This window comes from Meleagris gallopavo, chromosome 5, assembly GCF_905368555.1.
Source record: "Meleagris gallopavo chromosome 5, MGAL_WU_HG_1.1, whole genome shotgun sequence".
NCBI lineage: Eukaryota > Metazoa > Chordata > Aves > Galliformes > Phasianidae > Meleagris > Meleagris gallopavo.
Window position 1 is genome coordinate 55,975,238 of NC_139408.1, and position 22,484 is coordinate 55,997,721.

The 22,484-nt window shown below is 45.5% G+C and overlaps 1 protein-coding gene across 15 annotated transcripts in view; it reads right to left on the reverse strand.

Moving 5' to 3' along the window:
• Nucleotides 1-464: 464 nt before the first annotated feature.
• Nucleotides 465-22,484, reverse strand: part of FBXO34 (F-box protein 34) — a 36,167-nt gene continuing 14,147 nt past the window's right edge. For 3 of the 15 annotated variants that reach the window (XM_085225868.1, XM_085225867.1, XM_085225871.1), the window contains 2 exons: nucleotides 11,587-11,786; nucleotides 465-3,225 (listed from right to left, as the gene is read on the reverse strand). In XM_085225868.1, coding sequence (XP_085081994.1) covers nucleotides 1,068-3,225; nucleotides 11,587-11,663 — 2,235 coding nt within the window. In that variant the 5' untranslated portion in view covers nucleotides 11,664-11,786 and the 3' untranslated portion in view covers nucleotides 465-1,067. Of the gene's footprint in view, nucleotides 3,226-5,289; nucleotides 5,432-5,700; nucleotides 5,766-6,781; nucleotides 6,988-11,586; nucleotides 11,787-11,964; nucleotides 12,078-12,107; nucleotides 12,254-14,253; nucleotides 14,348-17,497; nucleotides 17,514-22,484 lie in introns of those variants that run through there. The other 12 variants (XM_085225869.1, XM_085225873.1, XM_085225880.1 and 9 more) reach the window with 11 other exon arrangements.

Below are 22,484 nucleotides of genomic sequence, written 5' to 3' on the forward strand. Positions count from 1 at the left end.
GCCCCAGGGATGGCCCTATCAGCTCTGAGGTGCTGCTGGTCTGGCTGCAGTGCTGCCTTCCAGGTGCCCATCCTGATCCCAGGTCAGGGTGAGGGATCAGTGCTAAGGCATTACTGCTGCTCTTCCCTGGGCTCCTCCTTGCAGAGCAGAGCAGCCGTTGCTTTGGGTTCTGCCCCACATTTCACCCCGCTGGGCACAGGGACAGCACTGCAGGAGAGGAAAGCAAAAACAGATGCCAGCCTCAGCTCCTGTGAAGAGTTCAAGGAATCACCACCATTCAGTTGTGCTTCTGACAGCCCTCAGGGCGCTGACACACAGCAGAAAGAAGCAGGCATAGGCTGGAGCAGAGCTCTACAAGGAAAGGTTTTTGTCTCATAGGATTATGCTGCAAGTCTGAGCTCCACCACAACACCAAGTGCTCACCTCCTGTTTTACAGCATTTTCACAAGACCAAGGCAGCTAAGGCAGATCTAGAATGCACATTTTATTTAAGTAAAAAAAAAAAAAAAAAAGACCAAAAAAAAAAAAAACCAACCAGACAACATGGATAAGGTAGGCAAGAACTTTTTTTTTTTTATATTCTGACTATACAATAATATTCCTCTCTTTTTTTCTCCACTGCCAACACTACTGTCATGTTCTATTCTAATCTAGTTTTAAGGTTGTCCAGTTAAGTTGTTTGAAGATTCTTTAACCAAGTTGGCCTTTACCTATTTAGAGTTTCTTCTCAGAAACATTCATATATTATACAGGATATACAGATTTTGAAACAAGACACTTAAAAACACACACACACACACCTATAGCCGCAACACTATCATAGCTGCATTGTAGTGATTACGTTGTTCAGCCAGCTGTAGACTCTGTATGTACAATTAGTTTTTATAGTGTTATTTACATAGATGGACTAAAAGCTTTCTTTATTCTAAAAGGTAAAGGCTCTTGTGTTGAAGTATGTGCAGTTTCATAGCCCTGTGAAAAACACGACAATTATATACACTGTAAACAGCACAAGGCATGAGAATCTCCTCCTACCCCAAACCATCTCACAGGAAAGTGTATGTGCACTAATATTCCTCTTCTCCTTCGGCTCCCGCTCCTCTGGTCTTCTTATGGAGAGCACGGTTAAAGCTGTGGCAGGCGGGAACCCAATGATTGTCATGGAGACCCAACTTACAGCCCGGGATGCCCTTCTGGGACCTGTGACAGCACATCCAGTAGCCAGGCCCGTAGGGTAAAGCTTGGCAGTAAGGTTTGGGGTGCCAGCGGCACAGCGACACGTCCCCCTTCACGTATTTCTTCTTGCACTGCTTGCAGGGGTCTTCTCGGTAGCGGGGGTCGCGGACCCAACGTGAGTCTGCTGGCCTGATGTTGTAGTACTCGATGATGAACTTGAAGTAGTAGCAAGTACATTTCAGGGCCACCAGGCTCCTCGTAGGGAGCAAGCCGAAGATCTTCACTATGATGTGGTGAGGCAGGAAAGCCATATACTGCTGAGGTTCCAGAAGCTGCTGGATTTTAAACCTGGTCTCCAAAAAGTCATGCGAGACCTGCCGTTTCAAGCAGGAAGCATCGAGTGCTTGCAAAGCACCTTCTGGAGGGGGAACTGAAAGGGCTGATGGCTCAGGAGAGACGCTGGTCCTGACACACGATTTGTCAGATTCCAAAGCATCCTCATCCTCATTCTGCACTCCTTCACCTGGCTTCTCTTGGGTACGCTCCTGCAGTGGCTGTGGTGCATGAGTGGCATTCTGCTCAGCCTGAAGAAAAAACAACCTCCCCGGAAGGGGGTCTTCACTCGAACTGGAGGGAGGGAGCTTCTCTTTCCTGCAGCCCTTCTCAGTCTTGGTGACCGATATACTGATGCACAAGGGCTCCTTCCTAGCAGGATGCAGGCTCTGCTTCGAGAGGATTACAGCTTCTTTCAACGTACAATCAACATTCGTGCTCTTGCTCGGCAAGGAATCCGCCGGCACCCCAGCCACAGCCGGACACAGGGCTGGCAGAGCTCTGGGAGGCTCAACCCGCCTTTCAGCCTCGCTCCTTCCTGCCGCAATGGCCAACACAGCGTGAGCGAGTCCTGAACCCACATTCCCCTCCAACCCAGGAGGGAACGGCTGCGGAGCAGAGGCAGCGCCATCCCACAGCCCGGCATCCCCACACCTCGCTCCGCAGCCAGCCCCCGCCGCCCCCGGCTCTTCACCCCGGCCCACGCCGCCTGCAGAGGCTCTGCCAGGCTCGGCACCGGGCTGCGTGCTGCTGGCCAGGAGCACCCGGCCCACGTTCCTGCGGAAGCTGTTGTTGCGTGAGAGGCTGCTGCCGTCCCGCTCGCTCTGCCGCCGCAGGCACTCCGACTCCAGCTTGGCCACCATGTCCAGGACGCGCACCGGCTCGCTCTGCTGCTGCTCGCCGCTGCCACAGCTTCCTCTCTCGTGTACCTCACACGGCCCGGCGGCGGAGAAAGGGTCAGAGGTGGGAAGAGCACCTTTAGACGGAGCGCTCAGCCTCGCGGTGGAGGCGGAGGCGCAAGTTTTAGCACAGTCTACCAGTAAAGCACTTGCTCGCTGCTCCAGAAACGCAACCATCTCTATGACGGAGAGGGACCTGCCCGGGAACACCCCCTCACCATTGTCACTCACATAATGCACCGAGCAGTGCTCGATGCCGCACGCGAAAGGCTCCGGCTGGGAGCACCTGGCATTCGCCTCTCTCATCCTTTCCAACTGGATCTTGGCTTTTTTCAGATCTACCGTTTTTTTCCGTCGTTTCACTGTTCTCCCATCGATATCCCACGTGCTTTTGAGCTTCATGGAGCCCAGCCGGTTGTTGCCGCTGCACTGCTGGGCTGCGAAGAAAGCGATCTTCTCCTTCGTATTGCCAGGCTTCACCACAGCCCACACATCCAGAGGCCCTTCCCCTTCTTCTCCCTGATGGATCGTTGCCGACAGGACGTTTTTCTTCTCCCTGGCACTCAGACCATCTGCCGGCCCTTTCCCGTTCGTATTGCACATAGTATTCGGATAAATAATTCCCAGAAGCTTTCGAGACGGAGTCACAAGGGGGGGCTTGGGGAAAACGCTCAGTTTGGTGCAGTTGTTGGCGTATTTGTCTTCTCGGGGTGACCTCTGATGGGTCATAGGTGGGCCTCTCAGGGAGTCCTGGCTTATTTCTGATCGCTCTTTCCTCTGTAACTTGAGATATGGCTTTAAGTGCATACCAGAAACCCTAGAAAAACAGAAAGGGAAGAAATTATAGTTGCAAAATATGCCTGCCTGGAACGAGAGAAGGTGGCTCAGGGTAGGCACCAGCGTGCCTCCTACCCTTCATCAAGCAGCCCACACCTCAAAAGGAACCACATGAAAAAGGAAAAGCAGCAGCCAGAAAGCTACAGTCAGCCCTCAGAGAACAACTCGCATCTTGCAATGATTGAAATCTTAAGGATAGCAGAGATCTTCCCAGTAGAGTAATTTGTGTCCAGGGAGTCCCAAGGTGAAATCCTAATGCCTAAGTTATGTCCATTGTGCAAACGCAGTGGCTCATTCTAGAGTCCAAGCAATCCTTCCATCCATTCAGCCCCAACCCTGCTGTAAGGCACTCATGGGTCACAAGGGCTTACCTACCAGCTACATGGACTCTTTTCAGAAGATAATTAAAGGTAAAAAGGGAAATTAGCAAATGTAAGTACATCGATCAGATGCCCCAGCAGACTGCCAATCTCATAATACCAGCTGAAACGATCACAGAATCATAGAATGGTTTGGGTTGGAAGGGATCTTTAAGACCATCCAGTTCCAACCCCTTGCTGTAGGCAGGGACACCTCCCTCCAGAGCAGGTTGCTCACAGCCCCATCCAGTCTGGCCTTGAATGCCTCCAAGAAGGAGCATCCATAGCCTTACTGGGGAATCAGTGCATCACCAGTTCCAGTAAATAAAGAATTTCTTCCTAATATCTAGTCTAAATCTACCCAATGATGCCTATTATCCTTGAGTATATCAGCACTGGCAGATTTGGTACGCTCCCCCTCGTGCTGTACATCAGATGCCAAACCAAAAAGTGACAGAAGCACCAACTCTGGCCGGAGAAAACCACATCCAAGCAAGCATTTTTATGGTTAAGATCTAAGGGCTGTGAAGGAGACACTACTTGGACACTACTGCCCTAACAGCAACAGCAGCACCACTCAGGCAATGGCCCTACGCACCCAATTCATCCTTTCTGTTGTACCTTCACCATAACCTCAAACACAAAGCTCAAAAACACAGAAGCCCAGGGCACTGCCACATAGGATGCAATCATCAGGTGACTCCAGGCTCTTCCTCCAGGTGAACATATAAGCACACTGCTGAACTATCTACAGATTATGTTTCCATGGCAATCTCTGAATTGTTACATTAAATGCAGAACTTTCTGAAATGAAGATAATCCATGACTGTTAGCTTAAAACCAGCACATTCAATGCCATCACCAGCCGGTGCAGACGCCAAACAATTTCCCCTTGCAGCCACCACCAAAATACTTTTTGGTATTGCATTTCTAGTCCTAAAAACAACTTTGAATTCAAAGTTCCCACACAGCCCCATGCATCAGCCAATGCAGTCACTCAATAACTGCTGAATCACAGAATCACTGGACCACAAGTTGGAAAAGCCCTCCACGATCCCCAACAAACCTCACCCCACCCTCAGTGCTGCATCTCCATGGCTCTGGAAGATCCCCAGGGATGGTGACCCCACCATTCCATGGGCAGCTGTGCCACTGCAGCACTGCTCTTCCTGAGTAGAAATGGTCCCTAATATCCAACCTGAACCTCCCTAGTGCAACTTGAGGTCATTCCTTATTACTAGGAACCCAGGAAAAGAGCATAACGTGCTCAGGAAAGAGTATCTCTTCCCTTTCAATTTTACAGGCAGAACATGATGTCACCCTTGCAACCAGTGCTAACGTCATCTTCCCTTCAGCAACAGACTGTGGGGATAAGAGAGCTCCCACTTCTGCACATACACCCACCCAGTTGCTGGGTTAATTCTCTCCCCATGCCTTCTGTGCTAATTCCAGCTCTTGCTGGAATTGGGTCACCTCCCAGTTCACTTTCTTCTGCAGAATGCAACTGAGCTATTTTGTTTCCCTTCTCAGTGGGATGCTAACAACTAAAATAATCTCATAAAAATAGAACTTCAGGGTGATGAAATAGAGGAGTAAGAGAGGATAGGAAATCAAGGCTGCTGCAAGTTTGCTCGAGCCTACTTTTCCACAATTCATAGCTGCTCAGAGTCAGGCCACCAACACACCTGGGTCAGTGTCCAGGCCAGAATCAAGATGTAGGTGAAAAGCAGCAGAGAAGCATGCCTGCAGTCTTCTCTTCCCCACTCAGAAGGGCATTTTGGAGGTGCTTTCAGGAGAAAAGCTGTGCTAGCTGCTCACAGCAGTACCCTGGGGGAAGAAAAGGTGAAGGCAATGCAATACACAGCTTTCCACCTTGAAATCCCAGGAGCTGGGAACAAAAGATCAGATTTCCTTCCTGAGTTTTCACGCCAGGGTGTTTGAAAGATGAGCTGGATTATGTGCTAAAAAAGGCTTTCTTCGAACCATTTTCAGGAATCCAGCAGGACAAATCACTTCAACACCCTTCATTAAGGGAAAACTGTAAATGAAGGTGAGCTCAGGTATTACATGAATGAGAACAGGACTAAACTGGTTACCCAGCAGGCTCGGAGGACACGTTTAGCCAGCAAAGTTGGTTCAGCTGCTCACAGCTATTTCAGGTCTATGGAGAAAGACAAAGGATAAAAAGTTATGCCTCACCTACTATGGATTTCTCATTTAAGGTTGTATTTCCTCCTGTGTTTCAGTTGGTCTCCAGCTAGGCCAACAATACCATGTAAGGTTGAAAAGTTACAATTTACATAACAAAATTATGCCTTAGTCAGAAGTTTTACTGCCAGAATAATTGCCTCATTTGAATTCAGCATTCATTTCGTTGCACTGTTTTAATGGATCCAGATTTAAAGAAAACCTTCCTTTAACAGCTTCAGACTGCTACAAAACGAATGCTAACTCCATCTGAATGGCACTGCCACTTCCCTTCAAGTTTTCAGGCAATGAGGAAGAGCTTTTAGTAGCAGACCTTACCTGAAAGCATCACTAAGAGAGAAACAAATCCTCACCCCCACCACTTACACACTTTGCCATGAACATTCGTCCTTCTTAAACAATTAGAACATCTTCCTCATGCATCAGCAGCACGTTTCATTCCCAGCTCCAAGAATCAGAGCTAGGATTTCCAGCAGAAAATGCTCTGAACACAAACCAGAGCCCAGTCCTCTCCCCTCAATGCCCACCCTATTTCTGCAACACTCCAGTGCTGGCAAGCAGAGAATTGTGGCAGCTGCAGGTTAAGTTTTTAAGTTATAAGTTCTTTAATAAACACCAAAAATAATCGTTCCAAGGTGAAGTCACTGACAATTCCCTATCATATTTGAGAATAATTCTGTTTGGTTTCCCCTAGTCTGCAAGCTATCAAGCTTTCTCATTCTATCTTTAGAGACAATGACTCTTCAGAACTTCATGGAATAAACATAAAAGGTTCTCAATCCCAAATGTGTGGTTTTGAAATGCTGATAAGAGATAATTCTGCCAAGAACCATCAGCACTGAAACAACTGGCAGTGCTGCCTTTACACTGTTATTCCATCCTTAAGCCAATGAAGTGAAAGGACCAGGTTGTTTTTTGTTTTAATTTCTAATCAGCCATGTCTTAGGCACATAAAAACAGGATACTTACAGTTCTGGAATGACACTGCTGTTTTTACAAGTTTCAGTACAGCTCGTTGTCACTACAGTTGGCTCCTATGCTGGACTGATGCATGAATGCAAGCCTTCATACATGCACACACCTCCCCTCTCTGTGTGGAAGGGAAGATCCATCAGCTACTGCACCAAGCCAACCAGAATCTTTCTGCATTTATACATCTTCGAAGTCACAGGGGCCTAAAAACCAAAGTATTTCCTTTAATAGAAACTGGAGGAAAAATCAGTACAAAAGGCTCCACTTCCACAACTCACAGAATTGCAGGGGTTGGGAGGGACCTCAAGAGACCAAGTCCAACCCCCCTACTACATCAGGCACCCCACAGCAGGTCGCACAGCTCGGTGTCCAGCCAGCTCTTGGCTATCTCCATAGAAGGAGACTCCACCAGCTCTCTGGGCAGCCTGTTCCAGCACTCCACCATTCTCACCATAAATGATTTTAAAGATCCCTTTCAACCCAAACCGTTCTATGATTCTTTATTCAGCAAGACCAGACCCAGCACCAACCCAAAGTCCTTCCCAAAGAGAGCCTCCACATCCCATCCTGCACCTCAGTCAGGACTCCCAAAATGCCCTGTGAAGCACAAAGATTTCCTCTGGCAGGCAGAAACAACAAAACCAATGCTCTGAAGCAGCACATTCACACTGTATGTTTTCCGGGCGAGGCACCGGAAGGTTTTATTAAGGAGAATATTTCAATCAAAACCCCAAAAGTTCCCTGTGAATTTCTTTCTGTAAGCACTCCAGTAGGAAAGAGTTCCTAACGCTGCTGACTGCATGTGCAGCACAACTGCAACTCTGAAAAACCCCTCAGGACACACAAGGCACTGGCCAGAAAAAAAAAACAGGCAGCAGAAACGAAAAGCCACACCAAGAGCAACCTCTGGCAGGGCACATCTCTTCCCTGGCATCCCATCTCTCCTATGGGAAACTTTGCTCCTCTGCAAAGAACACTGACAATTACCAAGGACTGAGCACTGCATGTCAGTTCAACCACGGTCAACCACTTGTTATTTCTGGAAGTGCTCGGTGGGTGCAATCTCCAGTACCACTTCCATCCCCTCTGCACTGCTGGGGCAGGCAGAGCAGACAGAGAGCTGCTTCAAAGGCATTCTGCAGATCTTGCTGGGGTGGGAAAGTCCCAGCTAAGAGCCATGGTGAACGATACTCTGCTACTCACTGAAGCTTGTTCTGGAGCATGGCAAGCATCCAAGCCTGGAGAGAGGTGGGTTGGGAAGCATGGTGCTCCAGAGCAGGGGCTGGTGGGACTGTAGCAGCTGTGGAGGCATCTGGTTTCTTGAAGAAAAAAAAAAACCCACTCCCTTGCAGCACTACCTTCAGACTGAAGCAACTGCTCCTGATTCCTTTGTGCCTGCCTAACTGCAACACAGAATGGCCTGGGTTGCAAAGGAGCACAGTGTTCACCCAGTTCCAACCCCCTGCTATGTGCAGGTCGCCAACCAGCAGCCCAGGCTGCCCAGAGCCACATCCAGCCTGGCCTTGAATGCCTGCAGGGATGGAGACAGAGAACAAGCAAGGAGTATCACAGACCACACAGCTAAACAGGTCTTTTTTCACAAGACTTGCCAGCGTTTTGGATGTAGGTTGCTCTGAATGTACTGCCTACTATTTATTTCCGTGGAAACTCCGAGAGATACAAAGAGCACAATAACACTATGTGATAGAACAAATTCTCAGGTACAAAACACTATTTTTCAATGCAGTCACCACCATAAGCTCTGCAGGTTTGCCAACGATGAACAAGATCCAGCACCAGCACAGGTGACCCACTGTCACTGTTGCCACATCCACTGTTTGGTCTCCAAATAGTTTGGTTGTGGATGCCCCATCCCTGGAGGCATTCAAGGCCAGGCTGGATGTGGCTCTGGGCAGCCTGGGCTGCTGGTTGGCGACCTGCACATAGCAGGGGGTTGGGACTGGATGAGCATTGTGCTCCTTTATGACTCCATAAACATTCACTGATGAATGTCAGTGAGTGCCATTATTTCTGCATGAAGGAATTCAATGACACACCTTTGCTTCACACGCACTTCTGTGTCAGATGCCATTTCATCAGGCTGCCCCTCCACTGCCCATCTGCCAACAAAATTTAACAGAATATTGGTGGAAAGGTTCAATCTCTACTGCCATACCATCGATTTCCACCTGAAATGTTATGGGCCAACATAAGAAAAATAGGATGCATTACTCTGGGAACAGCCTTTGTATAAAGGCACTTACCAGATGACATACAATCAATTATTCATTGAAGTCTCAGGAAGCTCAGATCTCCGTTCCCTACTTTCCAATCACGCCACAGATGACACGAGGATGACAGAAAGAGAGAAAACAACAACTGAAAGAGCTGGTATTCAGAGTCATCGGCTGCTCCAAAAGCATTCAGCACAAAGATGATGGCAGAGCAAACATCCCAGACAGACATTCTCTAACTTTACACAAACACTGATGTTTCCTTTTGGAAACATTATCTTTCCACAATGTTCATTCCCTCTTTTATTAACTGCAACCAGACCAAGGTCATTTTTAATACAATGGGGTAAGAAGTTCCATCAAGTAGTTAAAATTAAACCAGCAGTGATGCTATTCAGACTTCACTTTCACACATACAAAATGCGCACACGTGAAAGGCTGTAGGAACTAACCTTGGACTGAGCTATCATTAAGAAACTCAGGAGCTCAAAAGGAAGGATAAGCAAAAGCAGAAAGGAAGTCACCAGTTTGTTCTTTAAAACTCAAGCCTAAAGGATCCAGTTCATGAAGCTGGCCACACTGTGGTATGGAGGATTTCACTGCAGATAGAGCAACCCAAGAGGCATTCTTCCAGGAGTCAAAAGGTGTTCTCATTATAATGAACACATCCCAAGTAAGAAAAACTCCAACTGAATATGTTTCTTCTTCAGGAAGGATACAAGAAGTAGCCATAGGTTTCAAGTCTTCAGGTCAATATCGCCTGGAATGCAGTGCTGCATTGGAGAAAGACTGTAGCATCTCCAGGCCTGCTGGTCTTACTCTGGTGTAAAACAGTGCTTTGAAAGAAAAGAGGATTGCAAAGACATGGGGAAACGAGGAAAAGAAATAATACAATATGTCAGACAAATCTGAAGGTTTTCAAAAGAAGAGCTTTCTTGAAAAACACTCTAATGTGGTTTATTCATATGGTCTCAGGAGGCACATGGAGATCTACTGGGTAGGACAGATTGACAAAAAACTGTTGAAAGGCACAAAGAAGCTGTCTTAACAGCAGAGAGCCCCAGGTGATGAACAATAAAACACCAGCCTCAAAACCAAAGACACTCCTGAAGAATCAGCCTGGAAAACCATTTGTTTTTCTTACAAATGACCTCAACAACAAAGCTACAGAAATGAAAGGTAATGCCAACATGGATGAGGCACAAAGCACTTGGTTAACAGAAACGGGGCAGAATTCTGAAGTACAGATAGTGATACAGCACAAGGCTGAACACCAAGAAACAGTTTTCACTGACAAAGGTGCTACAAATAGACACATCCATGACAAAGAGGCAAATGAAGGCAGATCTGAAGGACATTGAAAAGCCCTCCTATAAGGTCTCCTTTGGAAGTCAGCACACAGTTACTGTCATGGCTCACAGGAGATTTACCCAGACTAAGAACAGTCACTGCTCAGTAAGCTACTAGAAAGCACAGGGGCCACTGGGCACAGAAAAACGTAGGTGAGGGGATACAGCTGCAGTTTACAGAATACAGCAAAAAAGGTAATACTGAAAACGAGAGGTGGTCCTTATGCAAAATGTTTAACACCACCAGCTCAAATTATCATATAAGCTGGCATGAACATTCGTTCTGGGGATCGAAATGTTCCCAACTGCACAGTTAGAGCTGTCATCTTCAATAATGGTTTAATTTATGGGAGAAGAAGAGACAGAAGTCCGGCCTAAAAACAATTACAAGTTTACCCAGAGGATTATGAGATACTCCTTGGGAAAGCAAGGAGCTGGGCAACCAAGGGAGTCCTTTCCAGCCCTAAATTACTATGAGACTAACATAGCAAGTATGCGTTGCCTACATAACCACAAGGAACAAAGGTTAAAGTTTTCTTTAAACCCACATGAATTTTGGAAATGAGAAAGCTGCCTCTCTTCCTTCAGATTGAGGAAGTTTAAGAGTCTTGGTTTCAAAAGAGATATGTGTTTTTTTTCATTCAAACTGGCATGTTCTTTCATTTGCATAAGCACAAGTTGTTCTGTATGGTGTTCCTATAACAAGACACAGTGAGAGGCGTTCACTTCATTGTCACATAAGCACAAGTGTTTGAAATCAGTCGTGCATTTCTTCTTAGCAAGAGACACAGGAGAAGGAGCAATACAAAACTTCAGATTAAGCCAATCCAGTTACCTACTCCATAGTAAGACAAACCACAACAATGACTGCCAGCATTTCCACTTGCTGTAAGCTGACTGCATGTTTTAAAGCCTATTATGATGAGCTACTCTCCAATATACTTCAAAGCCATATTCCCAAATTAATTTACAGGTGTTACTAAAATAAATTATAATAATCAAGGTTTTCTCCAAGTACAGTACCATCTGTAGTTGTCATTATCAAACAACAGTGTCAAAAAAACATTTCTGCCCTCAAACCATTACATTTCAGTTAAAGGCTATTGGAAAGTAAGGATTGAGACCAACTAAGTGATACACAAGACAATAAGAAAGCAAGGAGAAGGCTGAATGGGTGCTAAATGTTTAGCTAGAGGCAGGCCAGCTGGTCTGCTCATACCGTTTGACTTGATGGAAGGTAGAAGATGCAGAATTCAGTGGTTCCCTGTGGAGGCCAGCTCTGCAGGAACTCTTCATCGTAACTCCCCCTCCAGCTAAGGCACGCCGTCACAGCCAGTCCATCCTGGTTCACATGCAAGGCTCCCTCCTCAGCTCTCCTCGCCCTGCACAGAGCTTCACAGTGTCTCTTCCACCTAGAAACTGAACAAACATGAGAGAAGTAGCATCATGTTGGAGTACAGCAGGGCACAGACAAGGATCCCTTCCCAAAAGAGGGTGAAGAAGGATAGAAAATATACATAGATATAAATATACCACTACACATCATACATATTCTATGTATACACAAACACACACACTATAGAGACACGTCCCATACATAAATATAAGAAGAACTTATAAAAAGAACTTCTACAACATCATGCCATTACTGCAGCTGGAGCTTCTGAACACCGTTAAAACAGAAATGAACACCCTCAACATCATGTATGCTGCTGTGCTTATATGTAGCTACAGCCCTACCTGGGTACCTCCCATGGGACACGTTGTCCTCCAAGCTCTATGCAAACCAGACACGCAAGACCTTTCTTCTTGTTAGCACAGCATCAAGCCAGCAGTAAGATCTGATGCTGCCAGACGAGTTACGTTAGCTTTCTAATCAAAGTAACGTGTCCCCTTCACAGAGAACAAAATAAACATGCCACCACAAAGCTCCAAACCTTCTGAAAACTGCCCTGTCTTTGCATCACGCACAGATAAGGCAGCAGATTTCACCAAAACAAAGCTGTCCTGTATCTCACTCGCCTTCTACTCCTTGTCCTTGGAGCTGACACCAGCAGCAGTGCTGCAGCACACTTTGACAGTGGAAGAACAACCACCATCAAATTGGAACACGAAACATGTGACGCAGTTAAGGTGCCCTGGAAAAGCTTGAATATTCAAAGCCTGAGTTGCTGGTAGACTCCTTTAGTGATTGTTTGCTTCCTCCTCTCTGAAGGACTACGCACAACAATGATAAAGCTGTGGCCTCACAGTATTTGGGATTCAGTGCAGGTTGTTCTCTTTTCAACTCCAAGATGAGAGCCTCTCCCATCACCTTCTGCCCAGTGAGGTTGTGAATGTCCCCTCCCTGGAGGTGTTCAAGGCCAGGCAGGATGGGGCTGTGAGCAACCTGCTCTAGAGGGAGGTGTCCCTGCCTATAGCAGGGGGCTGGAACTGGATGGTCTTAAAGCTCCCTTCCAACACGAACCATTCTGTGATTCTATGATGATTCTGCAACACCTGGGGACTTCAGAACAGCACCCACCTTTGCACTGTGCAAATCAGCGTGGTTTACATCCCAATGCTGCCACTGAATGCTCCTGGCCTGGGAAGCCCTCTCCAACTTTGCAGCCACACTCAGAGAAAGTGGCTAAGGATGACTTTCTCAGCAAAGAGAGAGAGAAATTGGTTTACATCCAGCTGGACTTGTGTGTTATAGGAATTTCACGATTCCTCCAGTGATGGGAAATGAGAGGTTAATCATTCACCCATGTTTGAGTAAGCAGGAGCCTAAAATAATACATAAAATATTATACAAATACATTCCAGTCCTTCACGAAAAAGTCTCTGCTGAGCTCTACACAATGCAAAGAAACATACTGAACTGAGAAGACTGAGGCATTGCACAGGCAGAGCTGGAGGGTGAGAGTGTGTCCTCTGCTCCACGAGATCAGAAAGACCAGCAGATAGAAAACAAGGTTAAAAGCTGCACAACTCACAGCTTTGTACTTAAACACCGTCCTCATTAAACTACCCAGAGCCTGTAACAAGGACCTACCTGCACAAGTGAAATCTGAGCACCAAAAAGAAAAATCAGACATTTGGGATGTTTTTAGAAAATGTATTTCTATAAACATATGCCCACTGCTTTATGAGAATCAGAAGTTAAACAAAATCATTCCTTTCCCAGGAACCACCAGTAAGAGGCATTGAAATTCTGACTTCTATCCAAGCTTTTGTCTGGCTTCGCCTTCTGGCTTTACTGACACCAGCATTTCAGACTCAGCAGGAACTGTATCACAGAAACATTATTATATCCACACCCAAATAAATGCAAACATACAGTTTTAAGAATGCCAGTCACTTTTTCACTAGCTTAAACTCTCTTGATGTACCCCTGGTTGAGAGCACCGTGTGTTTTGTTCCAGTCCTACTTCTTTGTAAATCAAAATGTATAAAGAGAAACTGAGAAGTGATAAAAAAAAGATAGTTATATACATAAGGAAAAAAAATCTCATTTATAGCAGAGCCTGAAAAGCAAGAACATCATGCAAATTCACTCCACTTGGGGCAGGCACAACCCCAATCCAAGCCCAGGTATTGGATCGTGGATGCCATGCATTTGAAGAAAGGCCTAGCACCTTCTAGAGGAAAGCAAAAGCTGACAAAATCCATACAGACAAGCTCACAGTGCAGCACAGATGAAAACACAGCTCCATACAAAGCATGCTTTTTCCCCTTCTTTAGCTGCTGGCCTATAGAAAAGAACTGAAATAGACTATTAATGGCAGCAATCTACTGACAAATTCCCACTGTGTGAGTACTAAAAAGCTGTGCTTGTGAACTAAAAAAAAAAAAAAAAAAGAGGAAAAATAATCAGCATCCAAGCCAGCAGAGAGATACTTACTGCCTCTTAGCTACCATAGCATTTCTTAACAGAGGCTGATCCTTATCAGGAGATGCTTCCCTTCTTTGCTTAGTTCTGCAGAGTTGAGTACAGCCTGAAAATCGAAATACAGATGCACAGAGAAACAGAACAGAAAAAGGAAAATAAGAAACTAATCTTCTTGCTCTCCTTTCCTGAAACCGCCCCCAAACATATGCCTGTATGCATCAGATGTGGGAAGGACTCAGATTTTGGCAGCAGGAAGCATCACACTCTCAGTAGCAGACAGCAGAATGCTGAATGGTCTCACCAAACTCCCTATCTTACCATCATTTCTGAACTGCTCCTGCAGTACTAAATAGCACGGGATAAGGGGGAAATGGTCTGTGCAGCAATACGCCACAGCTTTTGTTATTTACGGGCATTGCAGCAGTTAAAGCTTTACTGCAGGTGCAGCCTGTTTCCAGCAGCAACAGTAACCGCTGAAGTACTCCAAAGGATGGGCTCACTCCTTGAGAAAATTTGCTTTCTAGGAAGGAGGCAGTGGCATAGGGACTGGCTCTGAGCAGAACCCCCGCTGTTGCTAAGAGCAGAACAGTCTCTGCCAGCCTGAGCAGCCCACCTCCAGACAGGGACTGGCTCTGGGATGCTCTCCAGCCACACAGCACCATGGCTCTGGCTCAGCTGGGCAGCAACCAGCACGCTCAGGAGGCAGAAGGAAGCAAAGGCAAGTCTTTCAAAAGCAATTCAGAAGAGTTAACACAGATATAGTCATCAGAAGGGACTTAACCATTGCTGAGGCCTTATAATACAGAGCTTTGTTTGGTCTATACCAAGCATTCAGCAACAGCCCCTGCATCCCAATGTTTCTGCTTTTTCATCCAAAGCAGCGAGGATCTGGGATTCTGCACAGTGGATTCAACGTGTCTGTACCTCTAACTCCTCTTTAATCACAGCTTCTTTCTAAAGCCACACCTTGAAGCATACTGTGAGAGGTGTCTGCCCTCAAAGGGGTTTTTATATTCCTTCCATCAATGGAAATAGACTTTTGAACACACGTGTAACGTGTAGTGTTTTAACTTGTAAGAGGGGAACAAACACGTGAGCTCCAAAGCTCTGCAGCTGGATTAGCTGGATTGCTCACTGCTGTCAAACATCAGAACTTGAAGTCATCGTCCCTAGAGACGAAACGTGGAGATGAGGCACTGAGGGACAGCTTAGTGGGGCACAGTGGTGAGAGACTGGCAGCTGGACTGACTGATGGTGGTCTTTTCCAGTGCTAATGATTCTATACCTGCTGCATCATCAAGTGTTCATTCTTATGAAGCGTTACAGGGAGAGCCTTTCTCCCTTTCCAAGATCACGTCTATAAAGAATGAAAGGTTTTCAATTTATAGCTCTGGTGTTTTCTCCTCTTCAGGTGTGGCTAGTGTTGGAATGATCTAGCTATCCCCTTTCCCCTCAAAAGGGAAAATCTCAAAAGGGAAGAAGAAAACAAGCTCTACTGCACCTTGCTGATGCTCCGTTTTTGTACTGGAAACGATCACAAAGTGTTTCACCTGTTCAGCTATTCCTGAAAGGCTTCTGCTGTCTTGCACTATTTGGTTAGGGATATTATCTGTTGCTCAACTGGGAAGAAGAACTGGCTCACCGGATTTGTTCTGCTTGACCCAAGAGAAAAACAAAACCAGTATAAATCCATTATTTGCCAGTTCTGCTGCAGTGCTGATGACAAACACACAGATCACACATTACTTCGCTTTCTAGAAAGCAACCACCTCCTTTGGCACTCACTGTCACTGCATAATCCATGCTGGGTCCCGAATGATAAGCAGAGGGTAGCTGAGCACTGTTGCTACAGCTGCTGTGCTCTTGGGTTCCTAGGTATGGGTAAAGACACTGCAATGCATTTAGGGCCACGTGATCCATGAGCCACAGCTGAATTATTTAGCATATAAAACTACATTTGTTTTGCCATGCAGATTGTGAATTAATGAAAGCTCAGCTGAATGGCTACTTTCTTGGGGCGAGGGGAAGGAGAAAGCTTCCAGAAGCCTTCCTATTATAGAAGCAATAGAGCTAGTTCCAAAAATAGTAGGCAAGCACTCCAAGAGCTCTGGAGACGTCGTGCCCTGGTTTTATGAGGCTGAAGCCTCACTCAATTGCTCCTCTACATGCAGAGGATGCTGGAAATGTCTGAAAGATGCAGAAATGACACTAAATTGGGAGTTTTAGGACAAACACCGGAGAGAAATCTAGACAGTCTAGATGAAAGAGATCAACCTGAATGCCAATAGGGAGCAACCTGTCCCACTTCAGAGACAGACAGATACAACCAGAAAGCACAATCCTATCTTTCCTCAGGAACACAAAGTTAGTTTGCTAAAGAAGATCATGATTATCAGGACAGTGATGTTGCAGATTAAGATTGTCAACAGCAATTTCATCACTCTGTTTTGCTTTTTGGATATTAGGGACCCTGGCTGGAGAGGTTCACTTGACTCATTTTGGCACGCATTTGGTAGATGTGCTTTTGCTGCAACAGCTAATAAATAGTCCATCACATGGCCTGGCTGACTGTAATTATGCACTAGTTAGCCAGCAATGGTTTGTTAGTGATCCAGCAGGACAGCGAAACCCACTCTAATTCTTAATTTTCAGTTTCTTTGTCTGTTTTGTGGCAATGAACTACTTTGCAGTACTCTTCTGACTACAGATGTAACTCTGCATCTTTGTACTCCAGCACAGGACTGGCTTTTTTATTGGCACATACTGAAATAGCATCAGGAAACAAATCCTCCGCTTGGCACTGTAAGATAAAGTCTCCCCACAACACAGCACACAGTGCATAGGACTAAATGGGGTATTTAATGGCTTCTAAAGCTACTAGATAGGCAAATACAGTTCCTTCTTGCAAGCTTTGTTAATAAGGAGAACGCCACAGTAGGTGACCTGGTATTAATCACTGTATTTATCAGCTTTGATGTTTGCTGAATATGGCTCCTTCTGGCTTGGACAAGCCTTTGGATGACAGCTGTGCTTTGATGCAGACTGCCCCAAATGCTGTGTGCACAGGTCCAGCCCCAACAGCTCAGCAGGACAAGCTGCAACTGATTTTTGTTTCTTTCTGCAGAATCACTCCCCTTAACCAAAGGGCTGCGCAGCAAATTTCTCTGTCCTGTCCCAGCAAAATCCAGTCTTTGAAAGAAAAAAAAAAAAAAAAGTGGATTCATTCAGCCAACTCATTGGAGAGCTGTCAACTTACAGTATTCATTATGCATTCCAAAAGCATCCCAATTTTTCTCAGTGGGCTCCAAAACTACGCTCAGCAACTGGAAGCCCTGCTAGAGCAAGGGAAACAGAAGGTTAAAGATGACAGTGCTCACAGAAAAGTGTTTTGTAAGTAACTGTGAGATTTCTGTGCAGTATTTCTGTACTTGAAAATGCCCATTTTTTGTAATATATTCCTGAATCCACCCTGTTTTCATATATGGAGACCCCAGGTTGGACGTGGCTCTGGGCAGCATGGTCTGCTGGTTGGTGACCTGCACATAGCAGGGGGTTGGAACTGGATGAGCATTGTGCTCCTTTGCAACCCAGGCCATTCTATTTTGCAATAAATTTGCACCTATGTGCCAGATGATTTGTCAGAAACTTAAAATCCTTTCACATTTTCATTTGTTGCTGTGTAAGCCTGCTGATGGCCAAACTTCATACATTTATAGAAAACTATCTTTCATCTTGCCAGGATAACATAAAACGCTGAAGTACGAAATGTGAGGTTTCCATGTCAGCAGCTTTCCAGACTTAGGAAAACAGTTGAACTAAGTATACCCAACTTCAGAGCAGCTGACACTCAATAGGAAGCTCAAACTCTTTTGCACCTAACATTTCATAGCTCAAGGCACCATTAGTTCTACTGAGGACAGCAAACTTTCAACAGAACAGATTTGTTAAGAGTATTTAGAAACAACCCACCCACAAAAAGCACACCACCACCTACACCCTCTCAACAAGCATTGGATTCACTCCTTTCCAGAGGTATCTTGCTTAATAAAAAGAAGTTCAGGAAGAACAAGTTGCAATTTCAGACCAAAAAAAAAAACTAAATTGCTCATTAACATGAGGTTCTAACATGGTCTACAGATGCATTTTTGAAAAGAAAAAGCTGTTCTGATACTTAACTTGTTTCAGCTGTATAGCTAGCCACATGCCACAAAACATAACCTAAGACTCAGAACATTTTCAGAGCATCAACTCCACTAAAGCAGCCTGGTCTGATACACTTGCCAGCTATCCAATTTGGGCAGCAACAAAGCACAACACATCCAACTCTGAACTGATCCATTTGCCTACATCCAAGTGACAGCTCTCAGAGAGAAGAAAGCCTGGATTTTGAACAGAGGCTGTTTTTATCAGTTAATCTCATGCCACTATTGCCCAAAACTCTTCACTGTGCTCCACTTAAAGGATCTCAACTCTACCCCAGCTGGCCAGCAACCTGAGAACCCACCAACCTGTAATGAAAACAACTTCAAACTGCCATCGTTTCCTTCACTGCTTGTATCAGATGAAGATGGCAAGGTGGGAGGGACAGCTGGGGTGCTCTCTGTGGGACACAGCCAGCTCCACAATGGCTCCATACAGGGCACTGCCCAACAAGTGGCACTTCCAGGAGAATATACTGAAGAACAGGCAAAAAACACCAAAAGAAAGGGGGGGAAAAGCACCAAGATCAGAGAATGAATGCCTGTACCTCCTGACAGCGTGAAGTTGAGCTTGGGAAAAGGGAAAGGCATTAGTTTAATATTTCTCTTTCCATTGCTCGCTCCTTACATCTATTTGAACCAGGAACAATTCAACATCCCCCACACCAACAGGCTTTGCCCAGAACAGGAGTTGTGAAGCAATGCCCCCAGGTTATCCAGACCCACAAGCAATGAAATTCAGGTGGACGATCTGGAGAGCAGATCTGGATGCAGAGCAGGTTTCTCACTGCTCAGCTGCTTTGGGGTGCAAATCAAAGCTTGGTCAGGCAGACCAGAAAAGCTTTGGAGAACCCAAAAGCACTGGCACACAACCGATGACACATTAAGGCTACAGATGAAGACAGAATAGCAATAGCATGTGCTAAAACTCAAAATATGTGCTTGTTGGGTTTTTCAACAAATTCTTAGGAATATACATGAAACATCTTCTGCTGGAATAACCCAGCTATGGATAAGCTAGTTTTCTTGGCAAGTAAATGGCAGTACAGACCAGCATTAAATACAGTGTTTCTGGATGACTGCTTCAAAAGGCTATTGAAATATCCAAGCTAATTCTGAAACCTACCAATCCTGTGCATCTTCAGATATTTTCTTTGTTACATTTTAAAGACTTTTTCCATTAATAACTCAGAGTTCCTTGATGCAAAAAATAGTTTCCCCATTCTTCAGAGCCCTGCAGTCAATACGCCTTGCAACACAGTTAAATTTTTAGAAATTCTAAGCATAGCACAAATTCTGCCATGAATTCTTTTTTAAAAGAAAACAAGAAACTAAAAATAGCATCTGCATTTTGGTACAGGTTGTGCATATTCAATTACCTTGTTAACTGTGAGGAGGTGTGCTGCACATCTCTCACTTCTCACCCTCATCTTCAACATCCAGCGACCTGTGCCTGCACTTGAAGGCTTGTTAATGTGAAAGCATCTTCATCAGCAAGAGGAACAAGGATAAGCATGCTCCTACATAGCTCAGTGCTCCCCCCAGTGCCAATAAAATCATAGAATGGCCTGGGTTGCAAAGGAGCACAATGCTCATCCAGTTCCAACCCCCTGCTGTGTGCAGGTCACCAACCAGCAGCCCAGGCTGCCCAGAGCCACATCCAGCCTGGCCTTGAATGCCTGCAGGGATGGGGCATCCACAGCCTCCTTGGGCAACCTGTTCCAGTGCCTCACCACCCTCTGGCTGAAAAACTTCCTCCTAAAATAATATTGTCTTTTCAAGGTTTCCACCTCTAGGATGGAACATTAGAAATGCAAATGAAAATAAGGAAACAAATCAACAGGAAATCAAGCCAAAAAAATAGAGTACCCCAAACTGTTTTTTCCGCAGAAGGGTGATTTAACTGCACCAGATATCAGGCTGGGGACTGTTACTTTGCTGTGAAACCACTCAGCACATTTTTAGGCTTCCCAGCAGAGCAGCTGTTGTGGTGCTCACAACAGAAGAACAGCCTTGCAAATTAAACATGCCAGCTCCAGAGGTCCTGCTCATCGCACTGCCTTTTGTCAACACGTTGCTACCAAAACCCTTCCCTGCAAGCCAGCTGCATTCTGCTAGCCTGAGAACTGAATTACCAAAGTAATAATCAAGCTGTACCAGCAGCATCTCTCAGTATTTAACATCTCAGACTAATTTTCTGTGAGCCTGCAGGAAATAGTTTCGAACAGCTCCCTCAAGAAAATAAGCTACAAGCTGGAGTTGGTGTGGGGTTTTTTTGTTTTGTTTTGTTTTGTTTTTTTCCCCATTCTGAGCCATCTCTGCACTATTTCATAGCTCTGATAATTGTACCACTGACTAACCTCCAACTGGGAATAACTGTTTTTATCATCACTATTAAAAACAGTCCCTCACACTGTTAGGAATCTGGAAAGTCACTGTAGCTGCATCCCACCCTTCAGCTTCTCAAAACACTACAGAGCAATGAAAATATGTGCTGAAACCAGAGGATCCCTGTGCTGAGCACCTCCTGTAATTTGGGGGTAATTACAGCTGCTTCTCAGAGAAGGCAGCCGTGGAAATTTGATTATTGATTTTAGAGGGGCAAATGATGTGAGATCTCATAAAGGAAGAGTGAACTTTAAATGTTTCACACTGGACTGGGGAAGTTGCATTATTTTCAGAAGTGTAAGGTGGGTGCTATCAAACCTCACACATTCACCTAACCTCAGAGCTGATGGTTGGTTTGGGTTTCAAAGCACAAGATCCATCTGCAGCTTTCATGTCCTGATCCCACACTTCCTCGGCTTTTATAGACTAGGCAGAAGAGTGACTGATGGCATTCAGAGAAGCTGCGAGATGCAAATAAATAAATAAATAACAGCATCCAGAACAGCAGATTTCAAAAACAGCTTTTAATTATCTGAAGGTGCAGCTGCCAAGCAGACAGCAGAGGCTGTGCATCACGTACAGACAGGGAAGTTCCCATGGGTTTATTCCTCAGCCAATTACAGTGGATTAACCTATTAGTAAGAGTAAAATATTTTTGTTTGGACTCGAGTTTCAGTGACCTGAAAAAAAATCACTGCCACTCATAGTCTGACACGCAGGATCAGCAGTCTGTTATATCACACTTCCAGTCATCACTGCCCATAAACACACCCTACAAGAGACCCCTCCCTCTTGTTTAATGCATCTTCTGTCATCAGTTCCCTCACGGAGATTGACATTCTGCTTCAACTATTATTTATATACCTGTTAAAAATCAGTGTCAACATTAAAGAGCAGCATCAAATACCCCCCAACCTTCGTGCAACCCCTCACACAACCCCCCAGGTGCTTCATATTACCGTGTAACATTGCCTCTGTGAGATGTCCTTATCCAACATCTGTCAAACAGCAAAGCATCGCCGCAGAGCAGAGCAGCTTTCCAGGATCCCTGTGCTCAACACTGGGTGTGCCTACTTTTGTTTGGTATCAAGTTCATTCTGCTGGCTCCCTTACATGGATAGTTAAGCTTTTCCCCCACCTCCAAAAACATCTGTTCTTTTTCTAAGTTCTGCAGACTTCCTTCCCCTTGACCGTATCACAAAGACTCTCGTTTTAGCAGGGCTGCCTTCTTGATAGCCCATCACCATTATCTTGGTGTTCATTGCCAAGCCATGCAGAACACTAAATCTTGCTGAGCTTCCAGCCCTTTCAGTTCCAGGCCAGGCACCAAGATTCAAGCATTCTGATTTAGAGAGAGGGTTGCTAAACTCCTTCCCTGTCTCTTAAACACTCCACAGCTTCCTGTCCTGGGAGGCAACCAAACTGCTGTAAGAAATGCCAGGTTCTGTTCAACATCCTCGATCCCTGTGACACTGAACATTGAAAACAATTAGGTTCTTTCCAAATCTTGCCCTGTAACAGCTTTTATTCCAGGAAGTGTAGAGATGAGTATAAATTACTTCAGCACGAAGGAGTTTGAGCTGGTCACTTGCTAAATCCCACAGCAATTCAAGTGAACGTTCAGGCTTGGCACAAGCAGCCATCCGCTGCACACAG